Here is a 13,755-nt window from a genome sequence, read left to right as displayed (position 1 = left end):
ATAAAATAAAATTATTTTAGAAGAATTTATAATCTTTAATTTTTGACTATATAAAGTTAGTATATATGTAAGATCATTTTTTATTTGACCCAACTTTTTAAATTTACATTTATTGTTTTATTGTGAATGTTTAATATTATCAAAAATAAGTAAATGTAACTTGTTCACAAGCCTGTTGGTTTTATTGCATTCTCTAAAAATAAAATAAATGAATAAATTAAATAATAAATAAAAAACAAACAATAAATAAAGATTTTTGCGGATTATATCAGTCTCCATTTTTATTTTAAGCATATTAATGTAGCAATTTGCACATTGAAATTTTTAAAATAGGGGACTTCCTATATTTCCATTTTTCTGCAAAATATGTAAAATTGTTTTATAAAAATTTTCTATATAAAACTGTTATACTTATTTGGAAAAAAGGGAAGAAAACAAATTATTATATAAGGAAATTATTACTAGTTAATGCCTTTATAAAGATATAAACTTAATGAAATTTTTAAATATTTATCATAAATAATTTGTATTATATAATGAAAATGAACCAAGTAAAAAAATTAAAGCTTTTGTATCGTCAAATATTGAACGAAGCATCCAAATTTGAAAACATAAGCTATAACGTTTACTTTACTAATAAGGTTAAGTCAAAAAAATATGCAAATATATATAATATTCAATAAGATTATTACAATTCATTAAAAGTCATATATGCCTATTTGTCCGCTTGAGTTGTATATTTATATGTGCTATGTATGTAGACTTATGTATATAAACATGCATCATGGAAAATATTAAACTATTTCAAAAGTGGGCAAGCTCCCTTTACTTAGTATATATATATTATAAGAAATTATAATTAATTAAAACACTTTTCTACTTTTTACAGGCTAAGGAAAGCTTCAGAGAATTTTTTAGTAATACAAATTATGATAGTGAACAATTAAAAGTTTTTGAAAATGAATATAATGAGTATCTCAACATGCTAAAGAGACAGACAGTAATACACAACTTATATCACGTCGATAAACCATTGGTATCAAAATAAAAAGAAAGTGAAAAGTTATTCAAAAAATAAAATTATTTGTATACTAGGATTTTTATTTTTTCATTTTGTTTTATTTTCTTTATTCCGTTTTATATATTTATTTTTGTTTATTGTTTTATGTTTTAACTTTGTATGCAAATTTGACTACATACATATATAATTATGAACAAAAAATTATATGAATATATAATTAAATAACCATTATCCAAAACACTAAAAAAATGAAAAATATAAATCATAAATAATCATCATTAGAATGATGAAATAAAATTTATGACTAATTTAGATAAAATAGTTATAATTTATCAGAAAAAAGAAAAAGGAGTGTGCATATAGTTTTTAAAAAAGCATAGGAACAGGACAATGTCCCAAGCCAGGAGCGGTTGGGTTATAAATAGTATAAACCCCTTTTTGATAATTTTCTTTTACTCCATATGGCCATGAATTAGAAATTTGTGGTTTATATTCTTTTGGTAATCCATAATCAGAAGGTGGTTGTTCTATTGGATGCCTTGTATATCTTACTGTTTGGCCTTTCGAGTTTTTTAATGGCCTAGGCCTATATTTTCCTTTCCATAATTTTTGTCTGATCAAAAATTTACACCTATCACCATCAACAGCAGCGGCATTAATTGCTTTTGATCGGTCTCTGGAATCAGGAATTGCAAATAAAATACATTTGATTTTTAATAAATTACAAGTATGTTTATATAATTCAAAATCAGTTTTATATAAATATTTCATTAATTTTTGTCGTCTAGCTAATAATATAGACATGGTTTTTTTTTTTGGGTGATCTTTACATCGTTGTATTAAATGTGCTCTTAAATTTAAAATTTTTTCAGTTAAACATCCAATTTGAACAGGTGCACTCCCTGTATCAAATGGTCTTCTTTGCAATAATCTTCTTATGGTTAACTTTTTAAATTTATGTATTTGCTTATTGTTAGCACAATTTAAATGCAGCATATTTATTATATTCTCCTTCAAGTGTTTTATATCATCATATTGCCATAATCCAATATAACCATTTGGTATTTGATTTCGTTCAGCTAAAAAATCTCTTTCTGCTTTTAAATACCATTCTGTTTTTTGAGCATGTGTTTTTACTGCTGTTATACCAGTATATCTATGAGCTTTCACTCTTGACTCATACCTTTTGGCATTTTTCAAAAATCCTATTTCATTGTTTTTAAAATGTGAAAAATTAGTTCTACCGAATGTTTTACGAACAAAATTCATGCTTTGTGTTTTTCGGTTTATCTATACCCAGTTTAAAAAATATATTTTTTAAATATAAATATATTAAAACATATTGAATGCTGGTAATAATATAATAATAAAAGGTGATATGAGGAGTAAATAAAGTAACAATACTTGTGAATGCCTTTTTTTGTTATCTTATAATATTTTCTTTTAGTTTTATTTAAAGGAAATAAAAAAAATATATAATTATTTATAATAAATCTACAACGATTTAAAAATAAATTATAAAAATTGTATCGTGTAAATGCATAAATAAATATATGCATAATAATATTATCGGTATGTGAAATAATGTTATCTGGGCCGATGGTGATAGATAGCAATATAAATTTTGAATTAAAAAAATATTTTCAGAAAAGATAAGAGAAAATATTTCTGAGAAAAAATATAAGTAGATACTTATATAGAATTTGTTTCGAAAGCATTATTAAAAAATGTTAAGCGATGCAAATGATAATTAAAAATATCATATTTATTACATTTTCTCTTTAAAAAAAAAATTTGAAAGTGACTTTGATTTTGAAATACATCATAGCTACTTTTCATATACATATAATATTATATATGTATATATGGATTTTATTATTATGTAGATTTGACAAATATAAGAAAATTCCCAAAATAGTATAACTAAAATATAATATTTGCATCAATGGATAATTTAAAAAAAGTGTTGTGGTCTATAGAAGAGTTGGTTTATACGAATAATCAAGATGAAGAGATTTATGAAAAAAAGGAAAAGGAAATTAAAGAATATTTATTAAATTTACATAAAAATAGTTTTAGTAATGAAACAGAAAATTTGGAAGACAACCAAAAATGGCAACGTGAAAATGCTACGATATTAGAAGAGTTAGTTGTGGAAAATGGAAATTTTTTTAATCTTTTAAAATCAGTTAAAGAATGTAAATATGAAAAATGCATAACTAATCCATGGGTTAGTAGCATATTTAAATTGATTTTAGAAAAATTTAAAAATGAAAACTGTTCAACAATTTATGAAATAAAAAGAGAGATATTTAATTTTATTTCTGCTGAAAAAGAGCAAATAAAAAACAGGGGAGAAAGGACAGAAGGATTAAAAAAAGAGGCTAATGATGCATGCATTTTTAGTTGCTTTGTTTTTTTTTACGAAATGAAGATTTTATTATGTTGTAATATTTTTTTAAATATGTTTGTTCAGTGCAATTGGACTGGTCCATCTCTAATAAATAATAGTGAAAAATCGGAAGAAGATAAATATTTTAACGAATTCATTGATAGCATAAAGATAAAGAATGATGATTTTTTAAATTCCTGTTTAGAATTTTTATCACTTGAAGGGGAATATATATACGAATATTGCAACATGATAAATTCCTTTTGCTTATGCATTATATTTTTAGGGTTTATAAACAATTTTAGTAAACACGACGATGAAAAAAATGCACATGGAAACGAGTACAATAATTTAATGGCTTATTTAAGAAATGGTGAAGATAAAAACAATGACAGAGGAAATAGTTTAGATTCACTAATTTTTGCAAGAAGTAAATATTTATGGAAAGCAAGAATTTATTTTATATGGCAGAGATTATTCTCATCGTCAAGTAGTAGCTTTATGTATATATTAAAACGACATATAATTGATACACCTTTTAATATATTTAAAAACATGAATATATTGCCAAATAATTTTGATTTAATAGAAAGAGATTTTGACTTATCTGAAGCAGTGGATATATTTAGTTGTATAAGTGAAAATGCAGATGATAATAAAAAGTATTGTGATTTATTTTGTGAAAATTATATTTCTGAAAAATTTAAAATATATATATTATCAAACTATTCAGTTTATTTGTCTTTTTACAATTATACATATGCATATGATAAATTATTAGAAATATTATCAGAATGTAGTAAATTTTATTATACATTTACTGGTCGTATGGGTATAAAAAGAAAATATCAAAAAAATCCAGCTACTATTTTAGTGTTGAAAGTCAAATTGGGAGATGAAGAAGATAATACATCAACTGTTTTTAAAGAAATAGAGCCTCTAAGTGAATATGATATATTAAGAAGTGATTATAAAATTATAGATAACAAGAATGTGAATAAAGAAGAAAAGAAAACTGATTTGGTTAAACAAATCACTGTGCAAACTAAAGATGAAGAGTTTGAAAAGAGAGAGGACAAAAATTGTACTGCTCTCGAAAATGATACATTAAACGGGGTCTGTAATAATCCAGATGAGAAAAAGTTAAATGTTTGTGATGGAAATAATTGTGTAAAGAATGATGCTAACGATGAAGAAACAAATAATGGTCTCTCAGAAAATTCACCAATGGAATTTAATGGAAAAGTAACTTGGAAATTGAAAGATTTTGATCCCGATACTGACATATTAGAAGAACCTTATTTTTTTGATTCACAAAATAACTATTTTAAAGTATTATCTTTTGACGAGCAGATAGCATTAATTAATTACTGTTTTTCTATAATGCGCTTTAATCCACATTATGATGAAATAAAATTTGAAAAACTAAATGCTATAATATCAAGATGCTTAAAAAGCTACGATGTAAATATGGAAAGTTCAAAAAATGGAAATATTGAGAACGAGGAAAATGGTAAAAGGGTAGGAAATCATTTGTTGCAAATAAAATATCAGAACAATCTTTTGCATTCATGCATATTATGGTTCAAATGCAAATGTGAATCATTCAGGCTAAAAACTGTAGATCGTTCTCAAGCTCAATTAAATGAATTATTAAAAGAATATTATAATGATGAACCCCAAAATAAAGAAAGACTAAAGTTTATTTATGATATATATTACCCTACTACTTGGGAGATGAAAAAAGAAGTAGGAAATATTATGATTAAAACGGGTTCCGTGGTTTCAGCTTTTAATATTTTTAAAGATTTAAAATTATGGGAAGAAGCTATTGAATGCTTAATAGAAGCAGATCGAAAAGCTGAAGCAAAAGAATTATTAGATACATTACTTGAAAAAAAAAAAAGTCCATCCTTAGTATGTTTATACGGTTTAGTAAATAGGGAAAGTTGCCTTAAATATTTTATACAGGCATGGGATTTATCAAACTATAAATATTCTAAAGCAGCTCGACTTATAGGGAAGCATTATTACAATAAAGAAATGTATTCAGAATGTTGTGATTATTTAGAAAAGGCATTAGAAATATCTCCATTGTTACCGGATATATGGTTTATATTAGGGTGCGCATATATGAAAATAGATAAATTTGATCAAGCTATAAAAGCTTTTACACGCATGATAAGTATGACTAATGAAAATACAGCTATGGCATATGGTAATTTAGCATATTTATATATGAAAAATAATGGTTATAAAGCAGCAAAAATATGCATAAATCAAGCAGTAAAAATTAATAATAATGAATGGAAATATTGGGACACTTATCTTAAATTATCTATTGTGCAAAATGATGTAGATAGTTTTTGTTTGGCATTAACTACATTATGCCAATTAAATCAAGTCAAACAAATACAACCTTGGGTATTTGATTATATATCTGACCTTATTGTAAAGGACAAACCAACCATAATACCAAATAAAACTGGCTTAAGCTATCTCAACAAAATTATTAAAACGATGAATATTATATCTGTGCATATTTCAGAATATGATTCATTCTGGAACGCCTATTCCTTTTTCCTTTTTGTAAAAGGAGAATTTGAAGATTCGTTTGAGGCAAAAATAAAGGAAATCCGATCGATAGAGGTAAGACCGTCATTTAATATGTTACTATAGTTTACTTATTTTTGTTATCCATCTCAGCCATTTGTTTCGTTCATTATATTGTTTATTTAATATTTTTCTTTCGATTTCCACATTTATAGAGTATGATACAAAAATGTAACGTTATAAATAAAATTGAAGTGTTAGTTTCAAAACAAGTGAATGCCATAAAATTTATATATCACTTGATGAAAACTCATTATACCGAAGATAATAAGAAGGGGTATGTGCTAATATACACACATATAAAATTGTGGAATGTGTTTATGCCTACATTTCGTTAGTATAAGTTCGTTGTTTATCTAATTTTCTTTATTATCTATATTTTTATTATGTTATATAATTTTTATTTTCTTCCTTATTTCAGAACGGTTATATATCAACTCAAGAATATTATCGAGTCAATTTTAAGAAAGGAGAAATATATGAACCACAAGGACATAAGTGAATTATCTGAAATTATGGAAGATTTAAAATGACTGTTTTTAAGAATGCTATTTTTTTATGTTAAAATTTTATTACTAAAAATTTGAGGGCAGTACTAATTACACACAAATATGTGTGCATATATATAAATACAACAATACGACATTTGTATTTTTGAAATGCCATTAGACAGCATATTATAATATTTTATATAAATTGTTTAATGTTTTAATTATAATTAACAATTTCATGTGTATATTTGTTACGTTTATATTTTTATTGAATAATATATTGTTTCAGCTATTTTTATATATTTTAAATATTATTTTTTTTTATTTGTTTCCTATTTAGTAGACTTGATAATTATAGTTAAAACTGAAAGGATTTTAATTATTAAAAAAAATTAATTACAATTTAAGTAATATAGAATAAATTAATATGTAGCTTTTTTTTTTCGGAAAAGCATTTGGCTGTTTGTGTGTGTTGTAAAATATATATATTATATATATGGCCATTATTAATAGTGTGCATTTTTTTTTTTGGCTATTATAATTAAAATAATAGTGCACACAGTATTAAAAAAACACTTACTATTTAAGTATAAAAATTTAAATATCAATTTTACAAATTTTACAAAATTGGCCTTATTTGTTTTTACAACATCATTTTCCTTATATAACACAAATAGAACTTTTCAAATATAGAGATTTTATATTAAAATAGTTGTAAAAAAAAACAAAATTTTCATAACAGTTATTTTTATGAGTGTGCATATTGTTCTTAAAAAAAGTGGTTTAAAAAACATAAAATAGCTATTATTTTACACCAATGAAATTATTTTTATGACATGTACATAAAAAAAGTAAATTTTTACAGCTAAAATGGGCTATATTTAGCTAAATTTTCCACAAAATATTTATATTATATATTTTTTTTATTAAAATTCAATTTATATATTTTAATAACTATATATAGTTATTTTTATTATTTACTTTTAAATATTTTTTCTCTCAGCACAATTCTAATATTTTAAAATTAATTCGTATTATATGTTGTAAATAAATATATACACATAATTTAATCACGATTTGTTCACAATTTGGAAAATAAATATATATGTATAATGTAAAATATTTAATCTGTCTTTTAATAGAAAACATTCATAAACTTTAACAATTATTGTAAATTAGTAAAATTAATTCTATAATTTGAATAAATTGCATTATTAATAAAATCAATTCAAATTTTTCGTTTTTTTGTTATTTACCTATTTAGTTATCGCGCAACTTTTCTATTTTTAGCTATATTTATTTAATTAAAATATCCAAAATGGCAATTACAAACTTATGCGGAATGGCGGAGCCCCAACAACCCTCCACAATGAAAACATTTCTCACAAAAACACAACATGACATCGCATTAACAGCAACCGATACAAGAGTGTTTATAAAAAATATAAAAACAGGTGTTACAATGAATCAATTTAAAAGATCTTTAGAGAAATATGGTGCTTTACAAGTTTACTTTTATGAACCAAAAGAAAATGATGAAGGATGGGCATGGGTTGGATTTGAAAATAAAGAGGCTGCAGAAAGAGCAATTGAAGACGCCGAAAAAGCTATGGAACATAAAGAATCCTCAGAAAATAACGAAGTCAACTCAAGTGTCGATAAAAATGAAGATAATGATAATGGCTCAGGTAGTTTTTATGTTGAAGAAAATGAAGGATCCATAGAAAACCAAGAAAATGAAGTTAATGAAGAAGAAAATGATAACGATGAAGAGGATGATTAAATTTATTATATTAAAAAAATATATACTTAATTAAAATATATGATTACTGGTTCTAATTCATAGCATTTATATTGCTAATTTAAATATAAAGATGGCTAATTAAAATAAAGTTTTGATATTATATGCATTTTATTTTTGTGTATATTTTTTAGGGATTATTACTATGTTTTGTATATTATTTTGAATCATTTTATTTCCGTTTTTCATTTTGATCCCACATATATTATTTTTACTTTTTTTACGAATGCTAATTATTTTATTCAATTTTTGATGAATTGGAAAGTGTTTACTTAAATACATATAAGACATGGTTAGTCAACTGTGAATTAAATGAATAAAATAATAATATAAGTAAAATAACTTATGATATATATATATCAGTAAATAAGTGAAAATGTTTCGACGGTGTCACTACCATTTTTCGAATATTTTTTATAAATATAAGGGGTTCGATCTTTTATGTGGCATAAAGACATTTTAATATGTTTTCTGTATTTGTGAAAGAATTGTTTTTTCAATTTGGTAAGGGCAAATAATTTTCTCATATCCTCAAAAGAGAAATTATATTATATATTATGAGGGGGGTACCATCACCAACTTGTCATTTTCATAAAGTACAAAGGGGTTACAAATATGGACACTTTTAAATATAAAATAAACACATTTTTTTCCTTTTTTATCATTGTAAATATATGCATAATTTTTCTTTTTAATTATAGTGAAACATATATTGTGAAATTGACAAGACATGATCCATATTAAAGTTGAAGAAATCAGTATTGTCTTTTTGCGCTATTAGAATATGTCGATCTGTGTTTATGGTTCCAAATTATCATATGAAACAATAAGGTTATTTATTTCGAAGAAATAAATATATAACTCGCATAATATCCGTTTTTATTTTTACAAAAGTGGAATTAATGCAGCGTGATATAAAAAATTAAATACACATTTGATAATCTAGTTATATATGTTTAAAACTGGTAGTTGCTTTGTGGATTTTTTATTTTAAAATTATTGAATAATTTTCCAAATAAAAATTAAAAAGGAAGAGAATTAGTTGAATCTTATTATTTTTTTCTAATGTAACCAAATTTATTGATATAGATATATAATTTATATTCGAAATTAGTATATATTTATATTCCTTAAATAGAACATTTTATTATGGGGAGAATTAATCGATTTGTGAATTTTTATTATTATGGAAGTTAGGTATAATATTGTATAAACTAATATATGGAAATTATTTGATGGCTAAATATTATTATACCTGTTGCCTTTTTATCTTTATTCTTAGAAAATATGGTATTGTGTATTATATATGTTTTTTATATTTATTATTTTGTAATATATAATATAGGGGGAAATTAATAAAGTAGAAAATAAACACAAAGTAACTTTTTTCAAATTTCAATTGCAGGGTAAAAAAATATAAAAATAATAATAAAATAGGTATGCAATGTTTAAAATTTAATATTGATAATTTAAGTAGTATATATGGATGCAAAGGGAATAACCCATATGCATATAATAGAGAACCAATATTATATTTTATATTTTTGGAAAATTGAAACCATTGAGTTATGAATAAAATAAAAAGGAATTATTAAAGAAATGTGAATATAATAGATATGTAATGTTTTTTAAGTTAGAATATGCTAATATTGTTCTAAGTAAGGGAAAATATATAATAATAGTAAAACAGGGGAATAATAATAGCAATAATAATACTTATAGTAATAATAACAGCATAACAAAAATAATATTAATAATATAGAATTAATTTAGATTAAGTTGGAACTAAATTAAGGGAAAATAAAAACTATAGCCTAAATAAATCAAAATATTACTATATATATTTATTTATCAGTTTATTATATATAACTATGGGATGTGGATCAAGTACTCAAAGACCTCAAACGACAAGAAATATAAACGTTTTAGCATCATCAGAAGGGCAAAAAAAGGAAGATAGAAAAGTTAAAGTCGTTTTATTAGGTGATAGTGGTGTTGGAAAATCAAGTATTGCTTTGTATTTATGTCATGGTCGTTTTTCAGATAGCCATCAAGTAACTATAGGGGCAGCCTTTTTACATCATACAATTCATTTGAAAAATGGTAATCATAAATAAACACCACTTAAATAAGTTGCTAAAGCGTATGAATGTACATTTTATATGATCATTATTTGTGTTGGTGGATATCGTACATATAAACTACTATATTATACACCATCAAAAAATGTTTTTTTTTATTATTTAAGGGGAAACAATGAAACTTCATATTTGGGATACTGGAGGACAAGAAAGATTTCGAGCAATGGCTCCCTTATATTATCGTGATGCATATGGAGCTGTTGTTGTTTATGATTCAAAGTAATTAAAAAATTGTATATATTTTTCATCATAATTTGATATTACATTATATAATAAAATGAAAAAATAATTCAACAATTAGAAATGGAATTTTTTTATTTATCAATCCAATTGCAGCAATGTCGACTCATTTAATTCGTTGAAGTATTGGATTAATGAAATAAAGTCGAGTGGACCACGAAATTGTTGTATTACGGTTGTAGCAAATAAAAAGGATTTACCACAAAAAATAAATTCAGAGGTAAAACACCGTGATAATAGGAAAATTATATGAGGCATATCACATTTTATAATTGTTTTCAAACCCATTAACATATATATATTTTTTTTTAGATGGTAATGAAGTTTTGTAAAGAGCAGCATGTTTCATTTATCGAATGCTCCGCAAAGGTATATACATCAAAGAATAAAAATGAAAAATAGTGAACAAATTATTCAGTTGTAGACATATATTGCATAAATCTATTTATAATTATTGTTTTTCATTGCTCTTTTTAGACAGGAGAAAATATTAAAACCTTATTTGAACGACTAGGTATGCATATATTATTTGGAGTTATACTTTTTAATAACGAAAATATTAGAGAGGATATACATTAAATTATTATGGACTCACTCATTCATCAGTTCATTATTCACTTATTCGTTTTATTTTCCTTCTTTTACAGCAAGCCACATTTATTCACGGTTTTAAAAGTGATTATTACAATGGACCATACAAGAATATTATTTTGTTTTTTTTTAAGTTTTAACTATAGTTAGGTTTCCTATTATTAATATTTTTAGTATGTGTTCTTTTGGTATATCATTTTGTTTTTTATAATCAATTTTGTAATATATGTATATATATTTTATATTATTAATGTTATATGTTTTTACATTTTTTGGGTTTACTTTTCACACTAAAGAAACGTTTTAAAAAAAATAATGAATTTTGAAAAATAATAAGAAACTTATGAAATAAATTGTTTATTATACATGTTTTAAAAAGTGTAATTAAGCTTTAAGCTGAAATTTTTTATTTTCCCTATTATCTTTTGTATAATAGTGCATTCAAAAAAAAGATATTCTATATATATTATCGTTTAGGCATTTTATGCGTTCGAAGGTATTTTTAAAAATTTGGTAATTTTGCAAATCGATCATTGTTCTTACATAATTACTTTGTTTCATATCATGAATATATGATAAAAAAAATAGTTTAATATAAATAATAGATATATTTTTTACAATATATATTATACTGAATTTTCCATTAAATTTAGCATAACATTTTCTACTGAGAAATTATTCATAAAATAACATAAAAAATAATTATAAGAAATAATCATAACATTATATATTTATATGTTATTTATTGTGTTAACATAATTAATATGCTAAATGATGAGTATATACTATTTTAAAAAATGTTGTATTTTCCATTTTTAGTAAATATAAATAGGTATAACCATAAATTTGTGTAGTTAAGCAAGCCACATTACTAATGGTATTATGTTTAATATTGTAAAAGAAACAAAATTTTTCTAAAATGAATTAACAATAACAAGAAGATCGTTTCACAAACAGTAACTATTTCCACATACGAATATATATATTTATTTATACCTATATATGCCTGCCTTTTGTGCGTTTTTTTCACAAAGGTACACAGAAAGTGAAGGGAGTTGTATATATATAATATAGAAGACTATGCAATCATTTATACACACATAGCTATGTATAGAATAGTTAGGCATATATATAGATATAATGAATGAGGGTATTGTTTCTTTTTATTTAAATTTTGGTATATAAAAGGAATAGTTTTAATCTAGTGTATATGGACTGTTCCTTTTAGCCCTTTTAAAATCAGATAAGACATTTATACATTCACAATTTTTTACGTAAAGCAATTTTTCATTTTGAAAATAAGCATTATGATGATAAGAGAAAAATTAAATTTTTTGATCATCTTTTTTTTGGTAATTTTTTTTTATGTGCACATAACAATATCAGAATGTAAATCCGATTCAATAGAATTAAACAATAATTATGTAGAAGGCATAATAAAAGCGAAATTAGATATTTTAGCGGAGAGTACAGTGTATTTGGATTCAGATACTTTTGTTAAACCACGAACTGACGGCTACTTTATTTTTAATAATGTAAAAGAAGGAGTATATGATATATTTGTTAATCATCCATATATTGAATTTAACAAATTTCAAGTTGAAGTAAAAAAAAGTGTAACAAAAAATAATGATAAAATATATATAGTAAGAGCATATGAATATTTATCTCCATTTGAGAAAAGCAATTTAATGGTGACACAAATCGTTTTTAAAGTTAATAACGTTTTTGAATTCCTTGTTCCTAAAAAGACTTTTTATTTATTTAATTTATTAAAAAGTCCAATTTTTTTACTGTTTTTATTTTCCTTAATTTTATTAAGTGTTTTACCGAAAATGCAACAAATACAAGAAGAAGTAAATGAAGAATCTATGAACGCTGCCACATATAAATCCCCTTTTATTGAATCTGTTAAATAACCTTTAATATTGAAAACATGATATAATAAAATTACACATGTATGCTTATCAATATGAGAATTTTTTGTTCTATCATGTTTTTTTACTATGCGTAAATTGTCTTATTATTCATTCATTAATATTTTTTATTATATGTTTTATTCCTTTTATATGTTTTTATCGTTTTTCTGTTCGAATTTACGTCGGACAAAAATTTATTAATTTGTGTCTCCAAGTACCCTTGTTTTTGCTTAGTTTTTTAATTAATAAAACAATTAAAATATATTATGTAAAATATTAAAACAAAGAAAATGATCATAATAAAAATATATGATAATTAATTTAATTCGTAAGAAAAAATATTACATAACCATTAAGAATACAATCCGTTATAATCCTTTGGGGGATTACTACTACGTACAAATTCGCTTCATCATTTAATTCATCAAATGAATATATGAAATGAATAGCGATTTTAATATAACAATATTAAAAAACTTCATTTATATTATAACAATATGCATATGTGCATATTTTACAAAAATTGGGAATGGCGAAATGATCGCT

At 23.4% G+C, this 13,755-nt stretch overlaps 6 protein-coding genes across 6 annotated transcripts; 5 read left to right on the top strand and 1 right to left on the bottom strand.

Moving 5' to 3' along the window:
* Nucleotides 1–536: 536 nt before the first annotated feature.
* PCHAS_1411400 (protein ISD11, putative) lies at nt 537–1,048 on the top strand (the record flags this gene model as incomplete). Its single annotated transcript, XM_737234.1, has 2 exons — nt 537–641; nt 890–1,048. The coding sequence occupies 2 exons, from the start codon at nt 537–539 to the stop codon at nt 1,046–1,048; spliced, it is 264 nt and encodes an 87-aa protein (XP_742327.1).
* Nucleotides 1,049–1,387: 339 nt separating this feature from the next.
* PCHAS_1411300 (mitochondrial ribosomal protein S15 precursor, putative) lies at nt 1,388–2,290 on the bottom strand (the record flags this gene model as incomplete). Its single annotated transcript, XM_737233.2, has 1 exon — nt 1,388–2,290. One exon carries the CDS (start codon nt 2,288–2,290, stop codon nt 1,388–1,390), a length of 903 nt encoding a protein of 300 aa, XP_742326.2.
* Nucleotides 2,291–2,966: 676 nt separating this feature from the next.
* On the top strand, nt 2,967–6,559 carry PCHAS_1411200 (tetratricopeptide repeat protein, putative; the record flags this gene model as incomplete). The annotated part of the gene is made up of 3 exons (XM_016799571.1): nt 2,967–6,062; nt 6,182–6,303; nt 6,448–6,559. The coding sequence occupies 3 exons, from the start codon at nt 2,967–2,969 to the stop codon at nt 6,557–6,559; spliced, it is 3,330 nt and encodes a 1,109-aa protein (XP_016654844.1).
* A 1,276-nt stretch (nt 6,560–7,835) lies between these two features.
* PCHAS_1411100 (RNA-binding protein, putative) lies at nt 7,836–8,300 on the top strand (the record flags this gene model as incomplete). Its single annotated transcript, XM_731873.1, has 1 exon — nt 7,836–8,300. One exon carries the CDS (start codon nt 7,836–7,838, stop codon nt 8,298–8,300), a length of 465 nt encoding a protein of 154 aa, XP_736966.1.
* Nucleotides 8,301–10,189: 1,889 nt separating this feature from the next.
* PCHAS_1411000 (ras-related protein Rab-5B, putative) lies at nt 10,190–11,372 on the top strand (the record flags this gene model as incomplete). Its single annotated transcript, XM_016799570.1, has 6 exons — nt 10,190–10,421; nt 10,567–10,678; nt 10,796–10,919; nt 11,012–11,068; nt 11,177–11,213; nt 11,347–11,372. The coding sequence occupies 6 exons, from the start codon at nt 10,190–10,192 to the stop codon at nt 11,370–11,372; spliced, it is 588 nt and encodes a 195-aa protein (XP_016654843.1).
* Nucleotides 11,373–12,597: 1,225 nt separating this feature from the next.
* On the top strand, nt 12,598–13,209 carry PCHAS_1410900 (ER membrane protein complex subunit 7, putative; the record flags this gene model as incomplete). The annotated part of the gene is made up of 1 exon (XM_734651.2): nt 12,598–13,209. One exon carries the CDS (start codon nt 12,598–12,600, stop codon nt 13,207–13,209), a length of 612 nt encoding a protein of 203 aa, XP_739744.2.
* Between the last annotated feature and the right edge of the window lie 546 nt (nt 13,210–13,755).

The sequence above is a fragment of the Plasmodium chabaudi genome (genome assembly GCF_900002335.3).
Source record: "Plasmodium chabaudi chabaudi strain AS genome assembly, chromosome: 14".
Classification (NCBI taxonomy): domain Eukaryota; phylum Apicomplexa; class Aconoidasida; order Haemosporida; family Plasmodiidae; genus Plasmodium; species Plasmodium chabaudi.
This window is presented reverse-complemented; position numbering and strand designations above follow the sequence as displayed.